The sequence below is a fragment of the Ctenopharyngodon idella genome, chromosome 13 (genome assembly GCF_019924925.1).
Source record: "Ctenopharyngodon idella isolate HZGC_01 chromosome 13, HZGC01, whole genome shotgun sequence".
Lineage (NCBI taxonomy): Eukaryota > Metazoa > Chordata > Actinopteri > Cypriniformes > Xenocyprididae > Ctenopharyngodon > Ctenopharyngodon idella.
In genome coordinates this window covers 36,533,122-36,554,598 of record NC_067232.1, presented here as the reverse complement: position 1 = coordinate 36,554,598, position 21,477 = coordinate 36,533,122, and the positions used below count along the sequence as shown (strand labels likewise).

At 37.3% G+C, this 21,477-nt stretch overlaps 1 protein-coding gene across 4 annotated transcripts in view; it reads left to right on the top strand.

Moving 5' to 3' along the window:
* Positions 1 to 21,477, top strand: part of LOC127524842 (CUB and sushi domain-containing protein 1-like) — a 632,721-nt gene that overhangs the window by 474,612 nt on the left and 136,632 nt on the right. For all 4 annotated transcript variants that reach the window (XM_051916817.1, XM_051916816.1, XM_051916815.1 and 1 more), the window contains 6 exons: positions 3,061 to 3,230; positions 6,914 to 7,070; positions 8,227 to 8,418; positions 15,553 to 15,679; positions 18,898 to 19,100; positions 20,093 to 20,284. In XM_051916817.1, the coding sequence (XP_051772777.1) occupies positions 3,061 to 3,230; positions 6,914 to 7,070; positions 8,227 to 8,418; positions 15,553 to 15,679; positions 18,898 to 19,100; positions 20,093 to 20,284 (1,041 nt within the window). The remainder of the gene's footprint in view (positions 1 to 3,060; positions 3,231 to 6,913; positions 7,071 to 8,226; positions 8,419 to 15,552; positions 15,680 to 18,897; positions 19,101 to 20,092; positions 20,285 to 21,477) is intronic.

Genomic DNA, 21,477 nt, shown 5'->3' with positions numbered 1-21,477 from the left:
GACAGATTTTATTCAAAGATCATACAGTCCTTATCAATAGTGACATTAAAACACATTTTAGGCTTAATATTAAGAAATGTGCATTGTGCAATAAATAAATGCTCCAAATAAAGTTTAATTATAATTTTTATCAGTAAGTCTCAAGCGATGTCAGTAAATATGTTAATAGATTTAAACTATACTTAGTATGAAATAAATGTATTTTAAATATATTACTTTTTTTGCTAGGGGAATCAAGCAATTTAATCCAAGTTTTCTGAAGAGACACGATTGCTTTGTATTATTCATATGGAATACTTTTACAATGTCTTTATATCATTTTTGAAACTTGAAAATGTTGATTACTTATACAATATTAAGGTTGGGAATTCAGAATTAACATGACCAAAAATACTCTCAAATTATTACTGTAATAAGAATGAACTTGTGAGTAACATTTACACATTTAACATGAAGTTAACATTTGGAGCTTTTCTTATTCTGTTCTTCTGAAAAGGGGTTGCACAGACTAGTAAACTAGTCAACTTTAATGCTTCACTTTAAAGGGTTAGTTCACCCAAAAATGAAAAATCTGTCATTAATTACTCACCTTCATGTAGTTTGAAACCCGTAAGGCCTTCATTCATCTTCGGAACACAAATTAAGATATTTTTGATGTAAATCGAGTGTTCTCTGACTCCTCCATAGACAGCAATTTAACCACCACTTTCGAAGTCCAGAATGGTACTAAAGACATCGTTAAAAATAGTCCACGTGACTGCAGTGGTTCAATCTTAATTTTATGAAGCGACGAGAATACTTTTCGTGCACAAAAACAAAACAAAAATAACGACTTTATTCAACATCTTCTCTTCTGTGTCATTCTCCTACACTGTTTACATTCAGCGCTTTCGGGTTCAACATTAGAACGGTGACTCATTATTGGCCGACTCCTGCATCAACATCACACAAATGCCTCTTGCTGATCACGTAGAACCTGGAAGCACTGAACTTAAACAGCGTAGGAGAATGACGCACACATACAAACAGCATAGCGCGCACATCACATGCAGATCGCACGCACAAAGAAACATTCAGTAGCACAGAAGTGTATTGTCAACACTGTTCTATGATTTATTAATAAAATAGCTTAGAAACTGAAAAGTTCTAGCATATATTTCTTAGTAACTAAAACCCACAGCTTCACTATTAGTAGAGAGATGCTGCCAGGTACAGTAGAATTAATTCACACACACAATCACTCTCCCACTAATGCGTTCATATAAATACAATCTTTATTGTGCTACTTTATCTGTATCTGATTTAGAACAAGCAGAAATCTGTGAGAAATATAATGACCCAAACACAAAATAACTGTTTTGTAGGAGCAATAGCCTTGTGGGCAGCACTGAAGTCATTCAACCCCTAATTCTGAACAAGTAATTCAATGTTAAGGCCTTAAATGGAATCAGAATTTCTTATGATTTCTACTCTTAATAAAGTATTTTAAGATAGAGAAGGGTCTACATATACATATGTTAATAAATGTCTTGTTCATACTTTTTTGTTGTTTAATAGACGTTTGAATTATTAAAAATACATGAAAATGCAGATTCACAGTGCTTTAAATCAGTGATTTCTGAGAGTCTGTTGGCATTTTAATATTGGTCAGGCTAATTTGGCCATAAAATGTCCCATAAAAGCGAGAGAGAACTAGAGTGAAATTTTAGCCAATGCATATTTTTAGAAATCTGGTCTCTGCCTTTCACCCTAAATTGAGTCCATTTTACAATGCCTCAAATTCATTATTTAAATGCTCAGACTATTCCCCCATCTTATTAATGTTTTATTTATAATGGAACTTGACACAGTAAATGTTCGCATTGTAGGGCGAAAGACTTTCAGAGATGTACCCTGCCATGATAAATGAATTAAAATTGATCAGATTGCAGATTGCTATTTTTTCTGCTGTGGCTGTCAAGTGTTTAAGGTCGTGGATATTTGTGGACAGCATTAAAAACGCTGACAAAATAATTGGTTGTAATTGTGCAGTCCTCCTGTTGGACCGGGTTTTAATAGTGGTTAATCGCTGTGGAGTAATAAGAGCTTGTGAGTGTGTCTTTAATTGGTCTGGTGAGCACAACAAACATTAGCCTGGAGAGGTTAGGATTATAGTAGCTACAAAATTGATAAAGGGTTGATAGAGAAATTCTCAATGAAAGAAATTATCTCCAGTTTTTGAAAGCCTCCAGACCAGAGATTCCCAATCAAAAAGCATGATATTTATTTATAAAGTGGAGGGGGAGGGCTAGACACCTTGGCTATTTCATTTTAGTAGTTTAGAAATATATATATATATATATATATATATATATATAGATAGATAGACAGACAGACAGACAGACAGACAGATTGATTGATTGATTGATTTTAAGCGTTTGACCAAACTAATTCTTGACTTTTGATGTCTTCTGACACACACACACACACACACACACACACACACACACATTCACTTTAGAATCATTTCTCTCAGTAGTTTGTCTCTGAGGAGAACTGATACAGTTTTTAAAAGTCTGGATACCAGGAGGCAGTTGCTGGAGAGTTTTATCTTAAGTTGCTGAGCTCAAGGTCTTGAAGCAACATCTGCTTATATACTTACAGAGTTGCTGGAGCAGAATATTAAACAGAAGGACATCTGATACTAACACAGCAGTGAGCTTTTGTGACCAGCAACTAGCTAATGCATAAAAGCCTCTCTGTTAATTAGTATTCCTCTGAAGTTGCTCTTGTGGTGATTCATCAAAATGACAAAGACTCAAAATCCAGCCGGTACAAAACCTTGGCCTAAAATTGGCCTATCCATAGGAAATAGAGTAGCAGCTGTCAGGGCACTACAGGCTTCAAGGAAACCCAACTTATTTGTGACCGACCCCTAGTTTTCTGCTGCTACGTGCCACTTTGATAAGTTAAATTAGATATTTGCACTTTCGACCCTCAATATGTTCGCATTTGGGGCTTCTCACCTTTTTCTTTATTTTTGACCTCTCTTTCCCATCTATACTTCCTGGATTTGCCTAGCCGAGTGTGGAGCCACTTCTGTGGGCAGTCAGGGTGTACTACTGTCCCCCAATTACCCATTAAATTACGACAACAACCACGAGTGCATCTACCGCATTGAGACTGACAGAGGCAAGGGGATTCAAATCACAGCCACCACTTTCCAGCTTCAGGAGGGAGATTTCCTCAAGGTAAGAATGACCAACAACATTTTTTTATCACTGTACACACACACACACACACACACACATATATATATATATTAGGGCTGTCAATATATTAACATTTTTAATCGTGATTAATCGCGCACCTTTTTGTGCAATTAATCGCACACTTATCATGAAATTAAGCATACACCATTTATCTTGTTTAGCACGTCCATTTTGCTATCATTGCCTATATCCAGCAAAGTAAACCATCAGATTGAAGTGTGATTCTCACAAAACTGTATTTTCAAGGTAAATTTAGGTCTTTCCAAAAAAAGGACACTTGCAGACTCCAAAAGGACACCAAATAACCAAATGATATGAGTACACCAAAACACCCATTAAAAATAAATAAATAAATAAAAAATCACAGCAAAAAATGTTTCAGAATTCATAGTGTATAGTATGTGCAACAGCAAAGAGCTTGTTTACATTTTAGACAAGTCAAGTTGCGATACTGAACAGGACCACATGGAGATGCCAAAAAAACCTAAACCAGCTGCCTTGACCTGCATATATACTAAAGTACACAGCAGCATACACAGGACAAATCCAAACATTATCCTGAATGTGTGTAAAAACAACGTGAATGTATTGAAATGTGTCTGTGCATAAATACAATGTGCATCGAGAGCGCACATACATTGTTTGCGCATCAATATAACGGACTCACGCGCGCTTAATGTATGACTCCTGTACGTCACCGCAATCATCTTTACTTTGATTGCAATCCTCATCCATCAGAACTTTACAAGCGAGACGCTGGTTTGCTTTATCCAGCTGAGAAATATAGTTTACATATCATCTGGCCATACAGTGGTGGGATGTTTCGACGTTCCGTTCAGACAGGAACAGCGCGATGCGGGAGGACTCGCGCTCTTCAGATACAATGACAGAATATGACAGAGAGTTTGTGTTTTAAAGTGAAACAGACACTGGAATGAATAAGTCTCTATTCTCTCTGCCATCTCTGATGTAGCCTAATCAGCATGGACTTTTTAAGATCATCTAACTGTGTGACGCAGTAATTTCTAAATTCTAAAACTACAGTGGGTACGGAAAGTATTCAGACCCCCTTAAATTTTTCACTCTTTGTTATATTGCAGCCATTTGCTAAAGTCATTTAAGTTCATTTTTTTTCCTCATTAATGTACACACAGCACCCCATATTGACAGAAAAACACAGAATTGTTGACATTTTTGCAGATTTATTAAAAAAGAAAAACTGAAATATCACATGGTCCTAAGTATTCAGACCCTTTGCTCAGTATTTAGTAGAAGCACCCTTTTGATTAAATACAGCCATGAGTCTTTTTGGGAAAGATGCAACAAGTTTTTCACACCTGGATTTGGGGATCCTCTGCAATTCCTCCTTGCAGATCCTCTCCAGTTCTGTCAGGTTGGATGGTAAACGTTGGTGGACAGCCATTTTTAGGTCTCTCCAGAGATGCTCAATTGGGTTTAAGTCAGGGCTCTGGCTGGGCCATTCAAGATGTTAAAGTTGTGAAGCCACTCCTTCGTTATTTTAGCTGTGTGCTTAGGGTCATTGTCTTGTTGGAAGGTAAACCTTTGGCCCAGTCTGAGGTCCTGAGCACTCTGGAGAAGGTTTTCGTCCAGGATATCCCTGTACTTGGCCGCATTCATCTTTCCCTCGATTGCAACCAGTCGTCCTGTCCCTGCAGCTGAAAAACACCCCCACAGCATGATGCTTCCACCACCATGCTTCACTGTTGGGACTGTATTGGACAGGTGACGAGCAGTGCCTGGTTTTTTCCACACATACCGCTTAGGCCAAAAAGTTCTATCTTGGTCTCATCAGACCAGAGAATCTTATTTCTCACCATCTTGGAGTCCTTCAGGTGTTTTTTAGCAAACTCCATGCGGGCTTTCATGTGTCTTGCACTGAGGAGAGGCTTCCGTCGGGCCACTCTGCCATAAAGCCCCGACTGGTGGAGGGCTGCAGTGATGGTTGACTTTCTACAACTTTCTCCCATCTCCCGACTGCATCTCTGGAGCTCAGCCACAGTGATCTTTGGGTTCTTCTTTACCTCTCTCACCAAGGCTCTTCTCCCCCGATAGCTCAGTTTGGCCGGACAGTCAGCTCTAGGAAGGGTTCTGGTCATCCCAAACGTCTTCCATTTAAGGATTATGGAGGCCACTGTGCTCTTAGGAACCTTAAGTGCAGCAGAAATTTTTTGTAACCTTGGCCAGATGTGTGCCTTGCCACAATTCTGTCTCTGAGCTCGTCAGGCAGTTCCTTTGACCTCATGATTCTCATTTGCTCTGACATGCACTGTGAGCTGTAAGGTCTTATATAGACAGGTGTGTGGCTTTCCTAATCAAGTCCAATCAGTATAATCAAACACAGCTGGACTCAAATGAAGGTGTAGAACCATCTCAAGGATGATCAGAAGAAATGGACAGCACCTGAGTTGTGTGTCACAGCAAAGGGTCTGAATACTTAGGACCATGTGATATTTCAGTTTTTCTTTTTTAATAAATCTGCAAAAATGTCAACAATTCTGTGTTTTTTCTGTCAATATGGGGTGCTGTGTGTACATTAATGAGGAAAAACAAAAGAACTTAAATGATTTTAGCAAATGGCTGCAATATAACAAAGAGTGAAAAATTTAAGGGGGTCTGAATACTTTCCGTACCCACTGTAAATTCTGTTTAGATGAGCCACATCAGTGACACTTGAGTTGAAGTCTGTTAATGTGGTCATTTGTGACGCTGCAAACACAAAGCAGAGTTGCATAAAGTTTGATGAAGTTTGGCGATTGCAACACCTCTGCAATACTGTTAACATGTAACAGTTTGTAATCCATGAGAGACCAGCAAATGGGACTTGGAGACACCATTAACTATTCATAGATTAATTTACGTTACAGTGCTCAAGGCACATGTACCATCACAGAAGAAAGATGGTCCCTTAAGACCAATAAGGCCACTAATTAAGTCACAAATGAAGGGTAAGAATGAGGTGCTTTAGCAATTCCAAACACATAAATTTTGTCACAGTTATAGTGATTCTGCTGCAATGAATCATCAAAATATTGTCTGTCAACATTTCAGAATATTTGAATTAAATCTGTCAGCAAATTAGCTCTTAGACTTGTATATCTGGCAAGGTTTGCAAGATTTACAAGGAAACAGTTTTCCCCTCATTATGATGTTATTGATTGGTTTTGGTATTTTTATTTGATATCAGGTGATTTAAGAAAGTTTTTTTTTTTTGTTTTGTTTTTTTCCCAAGTTTGCACCATTGCAGACAATCAGCCGAAGCAATGTCAGTCGTTAGACCAGTGGCCCATTCTGCACATGCATTCTGGGATCACATGATATTTTCCATTAAAGCTTGAAACAGTGTCCACCACAACAGAAAAGTGGAAAACTGCTGCTTGACATTGATTTATGACCTTTAATATTTTTCCCTGTGCCGCAGTGTTTCCCGCGCTCTCTTTGCAGAGGTTATTATTTCAAAATGTATGCAATTTTGGAAGGCAATTACATAATTCAATGCAGACAGCAAAAGTCGTCATTCTGAGAAAACACTCATTTTGTATTTTGTAACAGAGGATATGTCATAAGGACACACAAATCTGAGACTGACTGCCTGCAAAACAAAACATTCCTGCATCTAAAGTCTTTGTTTTTGGTTTTCATAGGTTTATGATGGTGAGGATAGTTCATCAAGACTCCTGGGCAATTTCACAAAAAACGACATGTCTCATGCCATCCTCAACAGCACGTCCAACCATCTCTGGATGGAGTTTAACAGCAATGGTACCGGTACCAGCAAAGGATTCAAGCTATCATATAGTAGTAAGTTGAACAAAATGCCAATAAAGGCTCCATCTCATTATCATGCACTGATTCTGGAGACATGGCTACAGAAGTGCACAAATACAACTTTATGTATCAATTGATTATTTTAATGAATCTTTTAAACATATCCCATAGTATTCACCAGTGTTTGGGTGAAACTTGCTTCTTTAATTTTCCCTCGAAACGTGTTTTCTTTGCCTAACACTCAATATACAGTCACAGTCAATATACTGACACTGTCTGATAGAAAATAGTGTTTATTATAAATATTGACACATCTAGCATTCACTTTGATTAAGAATGAATTGAATATGGTTTCAAACTGATTTTTTACCTCAATCTATTGAATTGTCACCACTGCGAGACAGTAATTTGATGGCTGACTGCTGGCAATCATATTTTGCACATCACACATGAACTAAATGCAGTAGCCAAACAAATGTTTTTTGTTGTGGTTTTTTTTTTTTGTTGTTGTTGTTGTTTTTTTGCATATGATGGTTGTGAAGCAGAAAATAGAAGCATAATTATGAAAATCACATGCACGCACGCACGCACACACACATATAACACACACTTAAATTTCTGTCACTACATTTAAAAAAAAAATACAAAAAAAAAATCAAACACTATTGCTGTAATTAGAAGAAAGAATAAGTAGAAACAAAGAGAGTACAGACACAGCATGTGCAAGATATTACAGATTTAATTGCTGGTCAGAGACAGTCTGATAATATCCTCGTTATCCACTCCTCATTATTTCCTCGTTAAGACTTCCACCATCTTCCCAGCTAAATAAAGGAGAATAGTAAATGTATTAAAGAGCGGCACAGCAGGTCTATTGTTTTCGGACACATTTTTTTGAAAAGACTTTCCTGCATTGGAAATATGCATTAACCAAGCAGATACAGGAAGAATGGACAACATGTTTAAAAAGGTGATCTTTGAGTTGAGCATATGCTGTGCTGGTATTAATTTGAGGTGGGCTCCTGGGGGCTGCATAGGTAATAGCTATGAGCAGGTGTAGCATTTATTGTACCACCTTTATGTCATTATTAAGCAAGAGGCCAATCCAGCCTGCCAGGGGGTTGATTTCAGGTGGCCAGATGTCTTTTTACTGTTCAAATTGGCTTACCCTGATCGTGCCCCTCTACAGGTTTTGACCTTGTCAAATGTGAGGAGCCAGGGACACCTAATTACGGCTACAAAATCCAAGACGACGGCCATTTTGCAGACACATATGTGTTGTACAGTTGCAATCCTGGATACACGCTGCACGGAAGCAGCACACTGACGTGCCTCAGTGGTGACCGTAGGGTGTGGGACAAACCACTTCCATCTTGTATTGGTGAGTTCACAACATCAACAATTACACAAACGAATTTGCTTTGACGATATGAAGACCCTAAACCTTGTGTATATGGCTTTCTAAAAGCATAATGTTTATCCATCTAGCTGTTTTATATCAAGTGTTGGTCTTGTTGTAATTTACAGGTGGTTCTTTTCACATTTGATCTTTCAAGTGAATGCTTTCCTTTTCGCTATTAAATGTTTGTCAGGGTTGTAAGGGTTTGAGTTCCTGTCCTTCCACGAAAACCTGTCAAAAAGCCTATTAATTTGTTGTCAACATTTGAGCAGGTGAAATATCCACTGTACTGGAAAAGATGAGCGTCAGAACAACCCTTTATTAAAAAGAGTCATGAAATTTAGACTTAAATACTTATTAATGAAAATTGAAGATCTTCAAATTACCTCAAATGACCCTTTTGCCATTGCATGCAATGACTTAATGGATCAGGGAAATTGTACAGTGTTTACTGATAAACAAGTATTTAGGAAAGTGCTGTGTTAGTGTTAGGCGATTTAGCCTGAGGGGCCTTTAGTCCTGTTGTACACATATTTGGCTTGGATTTATTTCTTTTATGGTTCAGTAAATTTTGATGATGAAGATGAGCAGTTGCACCATCCTCTGCCCTCTCCAACTCATGTAACAGATTGTAATCCAAGAGAGATCAGCAAATGAGACTTCAGCAAAGGGAATTCCATTAACTATTCATATATTCATTTATGTTGCAGTGCTCAAGGCACATGTACCATCACAGAAGAAAGGTGGTGAAGTTTGATCATGTTTCCCAAAGCTGATATTATATTCAGTATTTCACTATGTAGAGAATGCAGACCCTCAGAACTTTCTTTTGCTTTGTCTTAACCAGTAAGATATTGCTCATGTCGTGACTTCTGGTGAACCTGGTAAGATACAATACTTCCACTGACTTTATGGAGGATTTATAAGATTTGCAAAGACTGATGACTTTAGACATAAACAGTGCAGTTGAAGATGTTTTTGAAGAAACACTGATAACAAGTTAAGCAAAATCGTATTTTTACGATAATATACAGTGCTCGGCGTAAATGAGTACACCCCTTTTGAAAAGTAACATTTTAAACAATATCTCAATGAACACAAAAACAATTTCCAAAATGTTGACAAGACTAAGTTTTATATAACATCTGTTTAACTTATAACATGAAAGTAAGGTTAATAATATAACTTAGATTACACATTTTTCAGTTTTACTCAAATTAGGGTGATGCAAAAATGAGTACACCCCACTGAAAGTCTCTGGAGCAAAGCTAAATTTTAGACTACAAATGTCTAATTTAACAAGAATTCAACCACAGGTGAGTCTAATTATTCATTACACAGGTGTCCAGCAGACAGTTGACTATAAAAGGGTGTTAAAACCCCTTCCCATTTTGTGCTGTCAGCAATGGCACCACATGGAAGAGAAATGTCACAAGAGCTGAGAAAAAAATAATTTCTTTACACCAGAAAGATGAGGGCTACAAGACGATCAGCAAAGCTTTACTTATCAGTCAGAATACTGTAGCAAAAGTGGTACAAAAAATTTAAAAAGATGGAACTGCAACCATCTCACAGAGACGTCCAGGTCATCCACGGAAGTTAACACCTCGACAGGAGTGTCTTCTGATGAGAAGGGTTGAAGAAAATCGGCATGCAAGTTCACTGCAGTTATCTAAAGAAGTAGAAAGCCAAACTGTGGTGACTATTTCCCATGACACAATACGGCGTACACTGCAGAGGAATGGCATGCATGGGTGCCGTCCACGAAAGAAGCCTCTCCTAAAGCTCAGGCACAAAAAAGCCTGCCTAGAGTTTGCCAGGGCCCATGCTGACAAAGATGAAGACTACTGGGACTCTATACTCGGGAGTGATGAGACCAAGATAAATGTTTTTGGAACTGATGGCTTTTAAAACTGTATGGCGTCGCAAAGGTGAGGAATACAAAGAAAAATGCATGGTGCCTACAGTGAAAAATGGTGGTGGCAGTGTCCTTATGTGGGGCTGCATGAGTGCTGCTGGTGTCGGGGAGCTGCATTTCATTGATGGCATCATGAATTCACAGATGTACTGCTCTATACTGAAAGAGAAGATGCTACCATCACTCCATGCCCTTGGTCGTCGTGCACTTTTCCAACATGACAATGATCGTAAACACACATCTAAGGCCACTGTTGGATTTCTGAAGAAGAACAGGGTGAAAGTGATTCAGTGACTCCTGATCTGAACCCAATCGAACACCTATGGGGAATTCTGAAGAGACAAGTTGAGCATCACTCTCCATCCAGCATCCAGTCTCTAAAAGAGGTCATTCTTGAAGAATGGAAAAAGATAGATGTTGCAAAATGTCGCCAACTTGTTCATTCCATGCCTAGAAGACTGTCATTAAAAATCATGGAGGCCATACAAAGTACTAGATGTAGTAGTTTTTGTTGTGGGGTGTACTCATTTTTGCATCACCCTAATTTGAGTAAAACTGAAAAATGTGTAAACTAAGTTATTATTAACATTACTTTCATGTTATAAGTTAAACAGATGTTATATTAAACTTAGTCTTGTCAACATTTTGGAAATTGTTTTTGTGTTCATTGAGATATTGTTTAAAATGTTACTTTTCAAAGGGGGTGTACTCATTTACGCTGAGCACTGTATTATCACAAAATATCTATTTTTATTTAGTTTATTTAAAAAAATAAGAACAATAAATAAATTACAAACAATTGGACAAATACAATATATGAATGTAGCATTCAAATAAGGAATACAAGAGAAATTGAATAATCAAAAATAAAACATTGTATTTCACTGTCTTCACTGTATAAATTAAATATATACTGATTCTTATTAAAGCTATTGAAGTTATTTAGATTTTATGAGGATACTCACCAAGGAGGGCATTTTGTGTGTATTTGAACATTCAATCGAAGACAGACAGTTTTCTGTGTGCACGTTGTGGGTGTATGTCAAGTGAAGTGAAATCACCTCATTTATATAATGTTTTATACAGTACAGATTGTTTCAAAGCAGCTTTACAGTGATAACAGGAAAATGATTCAATAATGCAAACAGTTAATTTCAGCTGTACAGCAGCTCTAAAAGAAAATAGTGTCATTGATCAGCTGAAGTCAGTTCAATGTTGAAAACAAGTACCATATTGAGTTATTTTTTTGCTGTTTATTGCACTTAGTAACTCTTTTTAACATCAAGCAGGTATCATTTAATTTCTCATTAATCCATTAATTTCTTTATTGATATTTTTTAATAGCTTTAAGCAGTACTGCGTTGCTTAGATATATTTACTTACCACAATATAAATGACAGCAAAACCTCTATCGACTGACACTTTATGACATCGTCATATCACCCATCCCTATATCATGGTAACACTATGATGTTCTTTACAGCACATTACCAGTCAAACATAAGTCACACAATATGTTTCTCATGATCAGAAAAAAAAAAAAAAAAAAAAAAATCCAAATAAAATTTGTGCCTACCTTTGAATACAAAACTTTTTTTTTTTTTTTTTTTTAATGGATTATTTGAAATGGATAGTGAAGAAAAAGAAGTCAACAAATGAGTTCATTAAGTGAGAGTGGGCAGGGCTGAAATCTAGATAATAAAGAAGATCAAATATAACACAGTATTTCATTTTGTTAAATATATTTTGGTCACTGCATTATTCCCAATGTTCCCTTTTTTGCGGATGTTATTTCATTGTTTTGATGACTTTACTAAATGTGGGGGGAAAAAATAGTCATAATATAGAATAAGTAACTGTCCTTGCCCTTGACATATCATCTAAATGCCATGGTACATGAATTGAGGATCTATATATCAAGTACCCAGGTATTACCATCTGATTGCATCACTGTACTATGGTACCACCACAGAATTTGTTGTGTGAGGGAAGACTATGTCATAAGATGAGAATAGTACAGTAGTAAAAGCAAAGCACAATATTTTTGCATTATGGTGCATTTCGTACATCAGGCTGGTATACTGAGTGTGAACTGAATGCGAGAGTGTCTTCATACTGTAATTCTGATGAAGAGAGCGGCCTTAAGAGACTCAACTTCAGTAATTACATGTGAGACCCAGGAGCAAATAAAGTGTTCGGGGGGATGGAGAGAGGCTCTCTCAATGTGGTTAGGATGAAGAAAATGTCCCATGATTACTCTGCAAGCCCAGCGCGGTATACTTAAAATGGAGAATATTGCCTTCAGCTGATGTTGTATGCATTTATTTGAATTAGTCAACATAATAAACCCATTGTCTATTTTCTCTGATATACTATGGGTATTTTAGCCATTACATATACAAATAGTATAATTAAATTTCAATGCAGCTTTATACTCTGATGCAGGGCCGTAACCACCATAGACATTGGTAAAAATACCCAGGGGCATGTTTAGGTTATTGGGGGCCCTAAGCAAATCTCTGGGAGGGGGCCCCAGCAAGCGTGTTCAGGGCAGGGTTGAGGGGTCTGTAGTGTACTTTTTTGTGGTGAGTATACTGTGATTTTTTTTCCCTCCCAGCCTCATACTCACCCGTCCCAGAGTGACACCCCATAAGCACCACCACACTCACTAAATTCATAGTATGCATCTGATCTAGGCTACATGTAATCGAGAGCATTCTGAAACAGTGCTTATGTGTGTGTTATCAACATGTCAATTTATTATAAGCAACACAAGTTTTTACCGGCCAATGACATTTACAGCTGGAGAGACTGGACTGATTTTCTACTGTTTAGTGTCAATCACCATCTAACTCAGCCAGTTAAGATCTACAGCCTTAGATGTTATATGAATATGGTCCCTGGATCATAGGTTTTATCAGCTGGCAATTTTCAATGCACATTTAAGAGTGCAAGTTGCAACTATTATTAACAATGGAAAGATGAGGCTTATCAGTATGTCACAATATCACCCTGTTTGGACTCTATTTTGCACCATTTCCTGCCAGTCTGTCATCATAGTTATGCATTTCGATTCACAGGCTTGCAATTCGAGTCAATCAGTTATTTTGGATATACTGTATATCAGGTAGGCTACAGTACATGGCAAATGTTCTCAAGAAAAAAAAAAAAAAAAATCTCTCAACTAATGCTGTATAATACACATGGGTATCAGTTGGTACTACATTAACATTGAAGGTTAAAACAAACCAATTTGTTTACAAACTTAAATTACACTTAAGGAAATGTTTATAATAATAAAGTTATAATAGGCCTACTAACTTTAAAATTATTTCTACTCCAATTAGTTTTTTTAAATATAGAACATTTAAATGGTGGCTGTCAACTTGACGGATTTATTTAAACATGCATTATATAGGCTATTAAATAACATTAAAAAATTATAATTAATATGTAATATTGTGCATATATTTAGCTAAATGCTCCCTCTAGAGTCAATTTTTCTAGCTGACTAACGAGTTTATGGTCACTGAATATGCTTGTTCTGAGGTAAATGTGACGTTACTAGCTTTTTTATTACCGTCTTTCCGCGGTTGAACACTGAGTAAGAGATTACACGAGACATATTGATTTCGGTAAGTTCTTCTGTATCTTTTAACATACTTTTAGGTGTTCGTTCATGTTTATTTTGCGCTGTAACTGGTATTAAAGCGGAGGAGAGGATCAGTTCACGTGCGCGTCAGGCTGCCGCTTCTCTTTAACTGAGGCTACAGCGATCTGTCACGACACATTAAAGAGCACCAGATCCGTATCTTTACGCTTTTTTAAGTGGATATACGGAAATCCTTTACCTTTCCTAGTGGGTATAAGGCATATACCTGCATATCACGTAGACTACACCACTGGGGGGATCCCCCTAGGGAGAAATCGCGGGGCCCCACGCAATTGTGTGCTTTGCGTGGTGGGTAAACACACTACTGCAAGTCCCCCTCAATAATTAGAAATGGCCAAATCCCCATTAGTTAACATTAGTTAACTACTTTATTTAACTAAGAATTAACAATACTTCTACAGCATTTATTAATGTTAATTTTAACCTTTACTAATACATTATTAAAATCAAATGTAGTATATGTTAACATTAGTTAATGCACTGTGAACTAACGTGAATAAACAATGAACAACTGGATTTTTTAACACACATTAACAAAGATTCATAAATACTGTAACAAATGTATTGCTCATTGTTAGTTCATGTCAGTTAGTGCATGTTAATAAATGGGACCTTATTGTAAAGTGTTACCTGGAATTCTAGCACTGCTCTGCTGCACTCCATTACACAGCGCTCTGTATGTTGTTAGGATGACAAAAATATTTAAGTTACATTTGTTCTGGTCTGCCTCAGTGGTCTAATGTTGAAAGAGAGTGAGGTAAGATGTAAATAGTGAAACATTTAATACACGTCAACTGTTTTTGCGATAGAAATGTTAAACAACTGACAGTAACATCCAGTGATGCAAAAAATATGGCCGTTTTGAACTGAAAATATGCTTTTACGTGATGCAGTTCCTAACTGAGTGTGACGAGACAAGAAATGTTTTACATTTTGGACGTATTAAGCATAAAAATAAAGGTAGGCTACATGTGTGCAAATTTTAATGCCAATTAATGCAAATATTATTTCAAATAGTTCAAATGATTATTTCTCAACTAGAATTAGACCTAGAATTTCCTTCACTATTCTATTTCTTTATGCTTTATAAAAAATTGGTCCGCCCAATGTTCAAGACATGGTTACGGCCTTGTTCTGATGTTAAATTTTTTAAATCTCCTTTTTGCACTGTGAGTATTTTGCATTTAAGATGTAACCTTCAGCTATAATTTCTTAATTTTTCTATAGAGACTTCCAGTTGGACTTCATCTTAGATTTATTTGCTTACTGAATTGTGATTGGTCTCATATTAATCAATTTTGTAGTAATTTGATTTGTATGACAATGAAAAAGCAGCTTGGATGTGGCATTTAATTATACACAAACTAGCCTTAACTAGCATAAAACGTAAGCATACCTAAAACTTGATTTATTGTTCTGTTGCATTGCAAGCACTGATATTTCCTTCTGGAAATCCAAATCTAGTTAAAGACCTTAATTTCTTGTGTGTGTGTGTGTGTGTGTGTGTGTGTGTGTGTGTGTGTAGCCGAGTGCGGAGGACACATTAGCGGTGCCACATCTGGAAGGATTCTGTCACCTGGTTACCCAGCCCCTTACGACAACAACCTTCACTGCACCTGGTCCATCGAGGCGGACACAGGCAAAACCATCAGGTATGAAAGCCGGTGGTTGCAAACCACATTATGTTTTTACCTCCCCTCCATTAATTACCATATAATTCCCCCATACAACCTATAAAGGAGCATGGTGATTGCATTTCACCCCGCTGTGCGGCCTACCACTGGCTGGCATCTGTTCCTACAAGTGCATTACCGTTACACAGAGGGGGAGGGTTAGTGAAAGGGCAAAAAGAATAGAGACACAAAAAGCGATAAGCCAGTTAAGCCTTCAAAAATGAAGCAAAACTCAGGTAAGCCAATTCAGTTGATCCGTTTAAGGAGAAGATGGCTTATGAAGAGCAGATAACAGGAGGAATTGTAAGAGTGGGATGTAATCCATACCATCAGGCTTGAGTCATGTCATTTGCGTGCTGCAGGTGTTTAAACTATTTCTATACATACAGGCTCTAAAATGGATGCTCGGCAAGCACCGAATGCCAGTAAAAATTGACTTTGGCAAGCAGAGTATGTGAGTGGAGTGGAGCAACAGCAATTTCCCCTTCTCGCTCAAAGCATCTGTAATCACTCCGCTACAACTCCACTCCATCTCTCGCTCCCTGCTCACAGGTGAAAGAAACCCCTCTGTGACTTCTCTCCATAGCATAAATTTGCACAGTAACTGCTCCACTGTAAAGTTCTCTCTGTATGTGTTTTTTCGTCTTAGCTCAAGTTGTATTAACTGAAATCATGTTTGCGTATTTCTGTATAGTTGCGGGGGTGTTGCATTAGAATGATGGCATGGTTGTTCACAATTTTCAAAAGACTGCTCTGAGAGGAGAGAATGATGTTTTACCCACCTTTAGATTTTATTTTCATGTGTTAAAGGAACACTTCGCTTTTTACAACGTCGGACACATAACGGTAATTAATATGATTAGCGTTTTGCTTGACTATCAAACAGCTAATAATGTGTTGCTAAAGTTACACAAACCATGGAAAGACGCTTTCGGCGGGTATGCACTATCTAGTGCACTTTGTTTTCAAGTGCTCAAATCACTCGCACATGCGCTGTTGCCGCGGACCCTCCTGATGACGAAAATTACGTCACATGGACAGTGCGCGGACTGTCGCGGAATGTGGACGGCTGAAGTATACTGTGGACTTTTGTCTTTTAAAATATAACATTGTATTATTTAACGTTTAGAACTTACACAAACCATGTTCACATTTACGAGTCAGACAGCTGCCTTTTAACTATCAGTATCAGTCAGTACAGTGGAGAAAGGCATATAGTTCATTATAACATCGTAATATGCATCATACACCTGCAATATTGCTAAATCTACCCGATTTTTCATATCAACAGAAAAATATACCGGTATAAGCTTCTTTTGAGACTTCTTTGCGCAGTCAGTTAATGATATGCTAAAGCCCACCGGCACGTTGACGTGATTGGTTACAAGGTAGTTTGTGAAGTCAGAAACACCAGCGATTTCAAACCGCAGGTTTGAGACTGTCTTTGGTTTACTGCAGTTTTAAAGAGAAAATACTCAGCAATGGTGTTGACTTATAATTATGCACATGGTTTGTCTTAAAGCATGTTAAAAACACCAGATAGACATATGAAGAACATTAAAAACTTGATTTTCACCATAGGGGGACTTTAAATTTTTAAGTCTGACCCTCACCGTTTTGTTTCATTTTTAAATTGTGAAGTAAATTTATATAAACAGTTAATAATCAACAATTTATCATTAACTATGTATTTAAACAATTTATTCATAGTCATTTTATATTATTGTTATTATTGAGTTATTTTCATACCTATATTATTTAGGTACACAATACAGTTCCATTGCTAGCAAAAAGGACACTGCTAGTGAATGAAATGTCACTTCTGAGAGGTGTGGAGATATTTGAATGTGTTTGCGGAGAGCAGAACTCATGGTTGTCCACCCACACATCCCACAGAGACAGTCATTGCTGTGACTTAAGTTGATCAGTGCTGTGTTTACATGCCAGCTGCAGTGCTGCGCTTGACTCAAGGAGGTCAGGCTACAGTTGTGTTGAGTGTAAATAATATAAATCCCAGTGGCTCAGTATAGGAATACATTTATTTTGAAGGCCTTTTGTTTTGAACAGTTCAGTAGTGAGGAATATATGTTTTGTATTCATTCAGCAATTATTATTTTAATGCCAAAGATGATCCAGACATATTAAAAAGGTCATATTGTGAGGAATCAAATGTTGCTTAAGGCCCGGGTATACTTAATTTTCTGCCTTCCACTCCATCTCACACACGGTTGAGCGCACAAGCCTTTCAAAGTATACTCCTTTGGCCGTGAGCGTCACATGGACAGTGCGCGGACTGTCGCGGAATGTGGACGGCTGAAGTATACTTTGGACTTTTGTCTTTTAAACATTGTATTATTTATTGTATTATAAAATATAATATTGTATTATTTTTCAGTGGGTGTGCACTATCTAGTGCACTTTGTTTTCAAGTGCTCAAATCACTCGCACATGCGCTGTTGCCGCGGACCCTCCTGATGACGAAAATTATGTCACATGGACAGTATACAAAAGTATACTTTGGACTTTTGTCTTTTAAAATATAACATTGTATTATTTAACGTTTAGAACTCAAAAATTTATATTTTTGAATTATTAATAAGAGAATGTCAAAAATATATATATATTCCAGACCATATCTTTACCAAAATACACTCTGATAAACCTATAATAATGATTTATATTTTAGAGCTCTCTGGAGGGATTTCACAGGAAATTGCGTGTCATGTCATATCCATACACAAAAGTAGATCTGTCTGTGGGTAGCGCAAAGCTGAAAGCTGTCACAACAAATGGAAAAAACTGATGACAATGTCATTCAAAATGACAAACCTCTGGGGGAATCACGGGTTGTGACGACAAGAAAAAAAAAAGTATTTAATTGTCCATCCACGCTGATAAGATGTCCTATATTGATCATAGGATCATAGCCGAAGCACAGCCAAAACAATGTTCTTCCACAAGACACACCCAATTTTATTTTTTAACTGCTACAGGGCCAAAACATAGTAACATAGTGTACTGTAGCTTTAATTATGCATTATGAATTAATTTGTTATATCCTATCTTTGCAAAGTTCTGGACTAATATATTTTAGTTTGCATCTGTTTTGTGTTTATAATATGGATGCAATGTGCTTGAATGCCTTGGAAAGAAAATGCAACCAAATTGAATATTCTCACTATATTTGACCTTCCCAGCCTCCACTTCATAGTCTTTGACACGGAGGTGGACCATGACATTCTGAAGGTTTGGGACGGACAAGCGGAGAGTGGCATTCTGCTGAAAGAGTGGAGTGGGTCGCTTTTACCCGAGGACACTCACAGCACTTTCAACATCCTCACGCTTCAGTTTGACAGCGATTACTTCATTAGCAAGTCCGGTTTCTCCATCCAGTTCTCTAGTATGTATCAGATTCTCCTTGGCTGTGTTCAGAATAGTATACTCTTACTATCTTTGCAGTATGCATACTGTGCTCTGTATGCAAATATTCATTAATTGGAATACCTGGATGAGCTACTATATGTTTGCAGTGGCAGCTGGTGGGTTTTAAAATAGAGGAGGCACACTAAATTGTAGCGGTCTGTAGATCCCCTCCCAAAGATTTTTTTTTTTTTTGGCTTAACTTTAAAATGGCTTTTTTGGTCACTTTCAGTCAGGAGATGTAAAGAAATTTTATTAATATTAAACCATCCTTCTCCCATTTTCCTCCTCAAAATCTTGGGTAGGCTGTGCCTCCGTTGCCTCCCCTGATGATCTGCCACTCTATGTTTGCCAAAATGTGTAATGCATACTGCACGGAATACTCCATCCCACAATGCACTGCTCTCACCTTGACTTTCCATTTCAAGCACGATAAGCCGGAAGTAATGTTGTATCAGCATTTAATTTCTTTTTTTTTCTTTTCTTTTTAATTTTAATTAAATTGAAAATAATACACAAAATAAAATTGTGTTTTCAAGATTGTAAGTCTATCATCTAATAAATAAAATAGCCAGAAGTGTAGTGCATTGTGTATGCTGTCCAGTATGCAGTAAGTAGTAAGCTATTGTTGTAACACAGCCTTTTTATCTTGTTAATGTCCCAAGTTCCCTCTGTTCTTATAGGCTATTTATGTATTTTTAAGTTATTATAGAGCATATGTTTGTTTAAAGAGCAGAAACCATTGCATATTTTATTTGACATTTTGACAGTAATGTGATATGATTGATTACATACAATTAAATTAAAATCTCCATAAACATGAGTTTAACACCATCATATAAGTGGGCTGCTGTGTGACTTGGCATATTTAGTCGAGAGCAGAGGTCCGTTTTCTCATGAATAAGTGATTTTCCGCTCTCTCTAATGTCTCACTGATCCACAGCTGATTCAAAATTTATCTTTTTATTTCAGCTACAGTTGCCACGACCTGCAACGACCCAGGGACCCCTCAAAATGGAACACGCTATGGAGACAGCAGGGAGCCCGGCGACACCATTTCCTTTCAGTGTGACCCTGGGTACCAGATTCAAGGAGTGTCTGAAATCACTTGTGTTCAGCTCAACAGCCGTTTTTTCTGGCAGCCGGACCCACCCACCTGCATCGGTGAGATCCGACTAGACTATGTGCTTCTTACTTTCCTTACTGGAAAGCTTCATACCACAGTAAAACCTGATGTGCTATCAAACACTTTTATTTTAAAAGTAAAATATTACTAGAAATTATGGCTGTCAATGCAGTGCGTTAATTTTTTAATAAATTTTTAATTACTTACGGGGAAAAAAAGTATTATTACTGTTGATACTATAGAAAGTCTGGTATTGTTTCTTTTTTAAATATTGACATAATACATGTGCTATAGTTCATGCACTATAGCCATAGTATTCTTTGAAGTACTTTTGGATTATCATGTATATACTGTTGTACATGATTATGTACCAGTTATGTTTTATATTTGTTCACACCTCATCTAAGAGATACTCTTTCCTTCTTTAATTGTCGGGCACCATCTGAGGAATCTCACAAGAACAATCAAAGTCTGTGCCATCTTTTCTTGCTTTCATCACTTTCACTTTTATTTGTGTGCACTTATTCTTGGGCTAAACTGAACAGTCAATCAGAGTATTCTCTCCCACTGACAGCCCCAACGCAGATTCAATGTGCTGAATAGGTCGATCTGCTGCTGACGTGAGCCCGACTAGATCCTATGTGTGTAACACACCGCAAAATCTAGCCAACCGTCGGTTTGGTGGGTCACGGCCCTAACGGTGCATGCCCACTAAAGCGGCAAAACGCCGCTCAGTGCCGGTGATGACGTTTTGGGGTGTGTCTGTAGCGAGTGTGTTTAATCTATGCTTTTTCAATACACAGGCAATATAATCATCACAGATACACGCAATTACAGTTGGAAAGAAGCAAGCTTTGTTTACGAATGCCCTATTTAAAGATATGCTGTTAATTTTCTAAACTTTTGTGAACCCAGCCATTATAATCACTATGAACGCATCCAAACTGCAATTTTTAACATACACACAAATAAACACACACACATATATGCAATATATATATATATATATATATATATATATATATATATATATCTCAGAGGCAAGGGAGGCAGTGCCTCCTCAAAAAATTAGGATGAGAAAATAATATTACATATTCATATTTAAGTCACTCGTTTTTCTACAGGAACACTGTCCAACAGCGACACCCGCAGGTACAGTTACAGTGGGAATCCGCGTCTCTTGTGCCTCCCTTGGAGCTCATAGAGAATGAACAGAGCCTCTAAAGCGTGC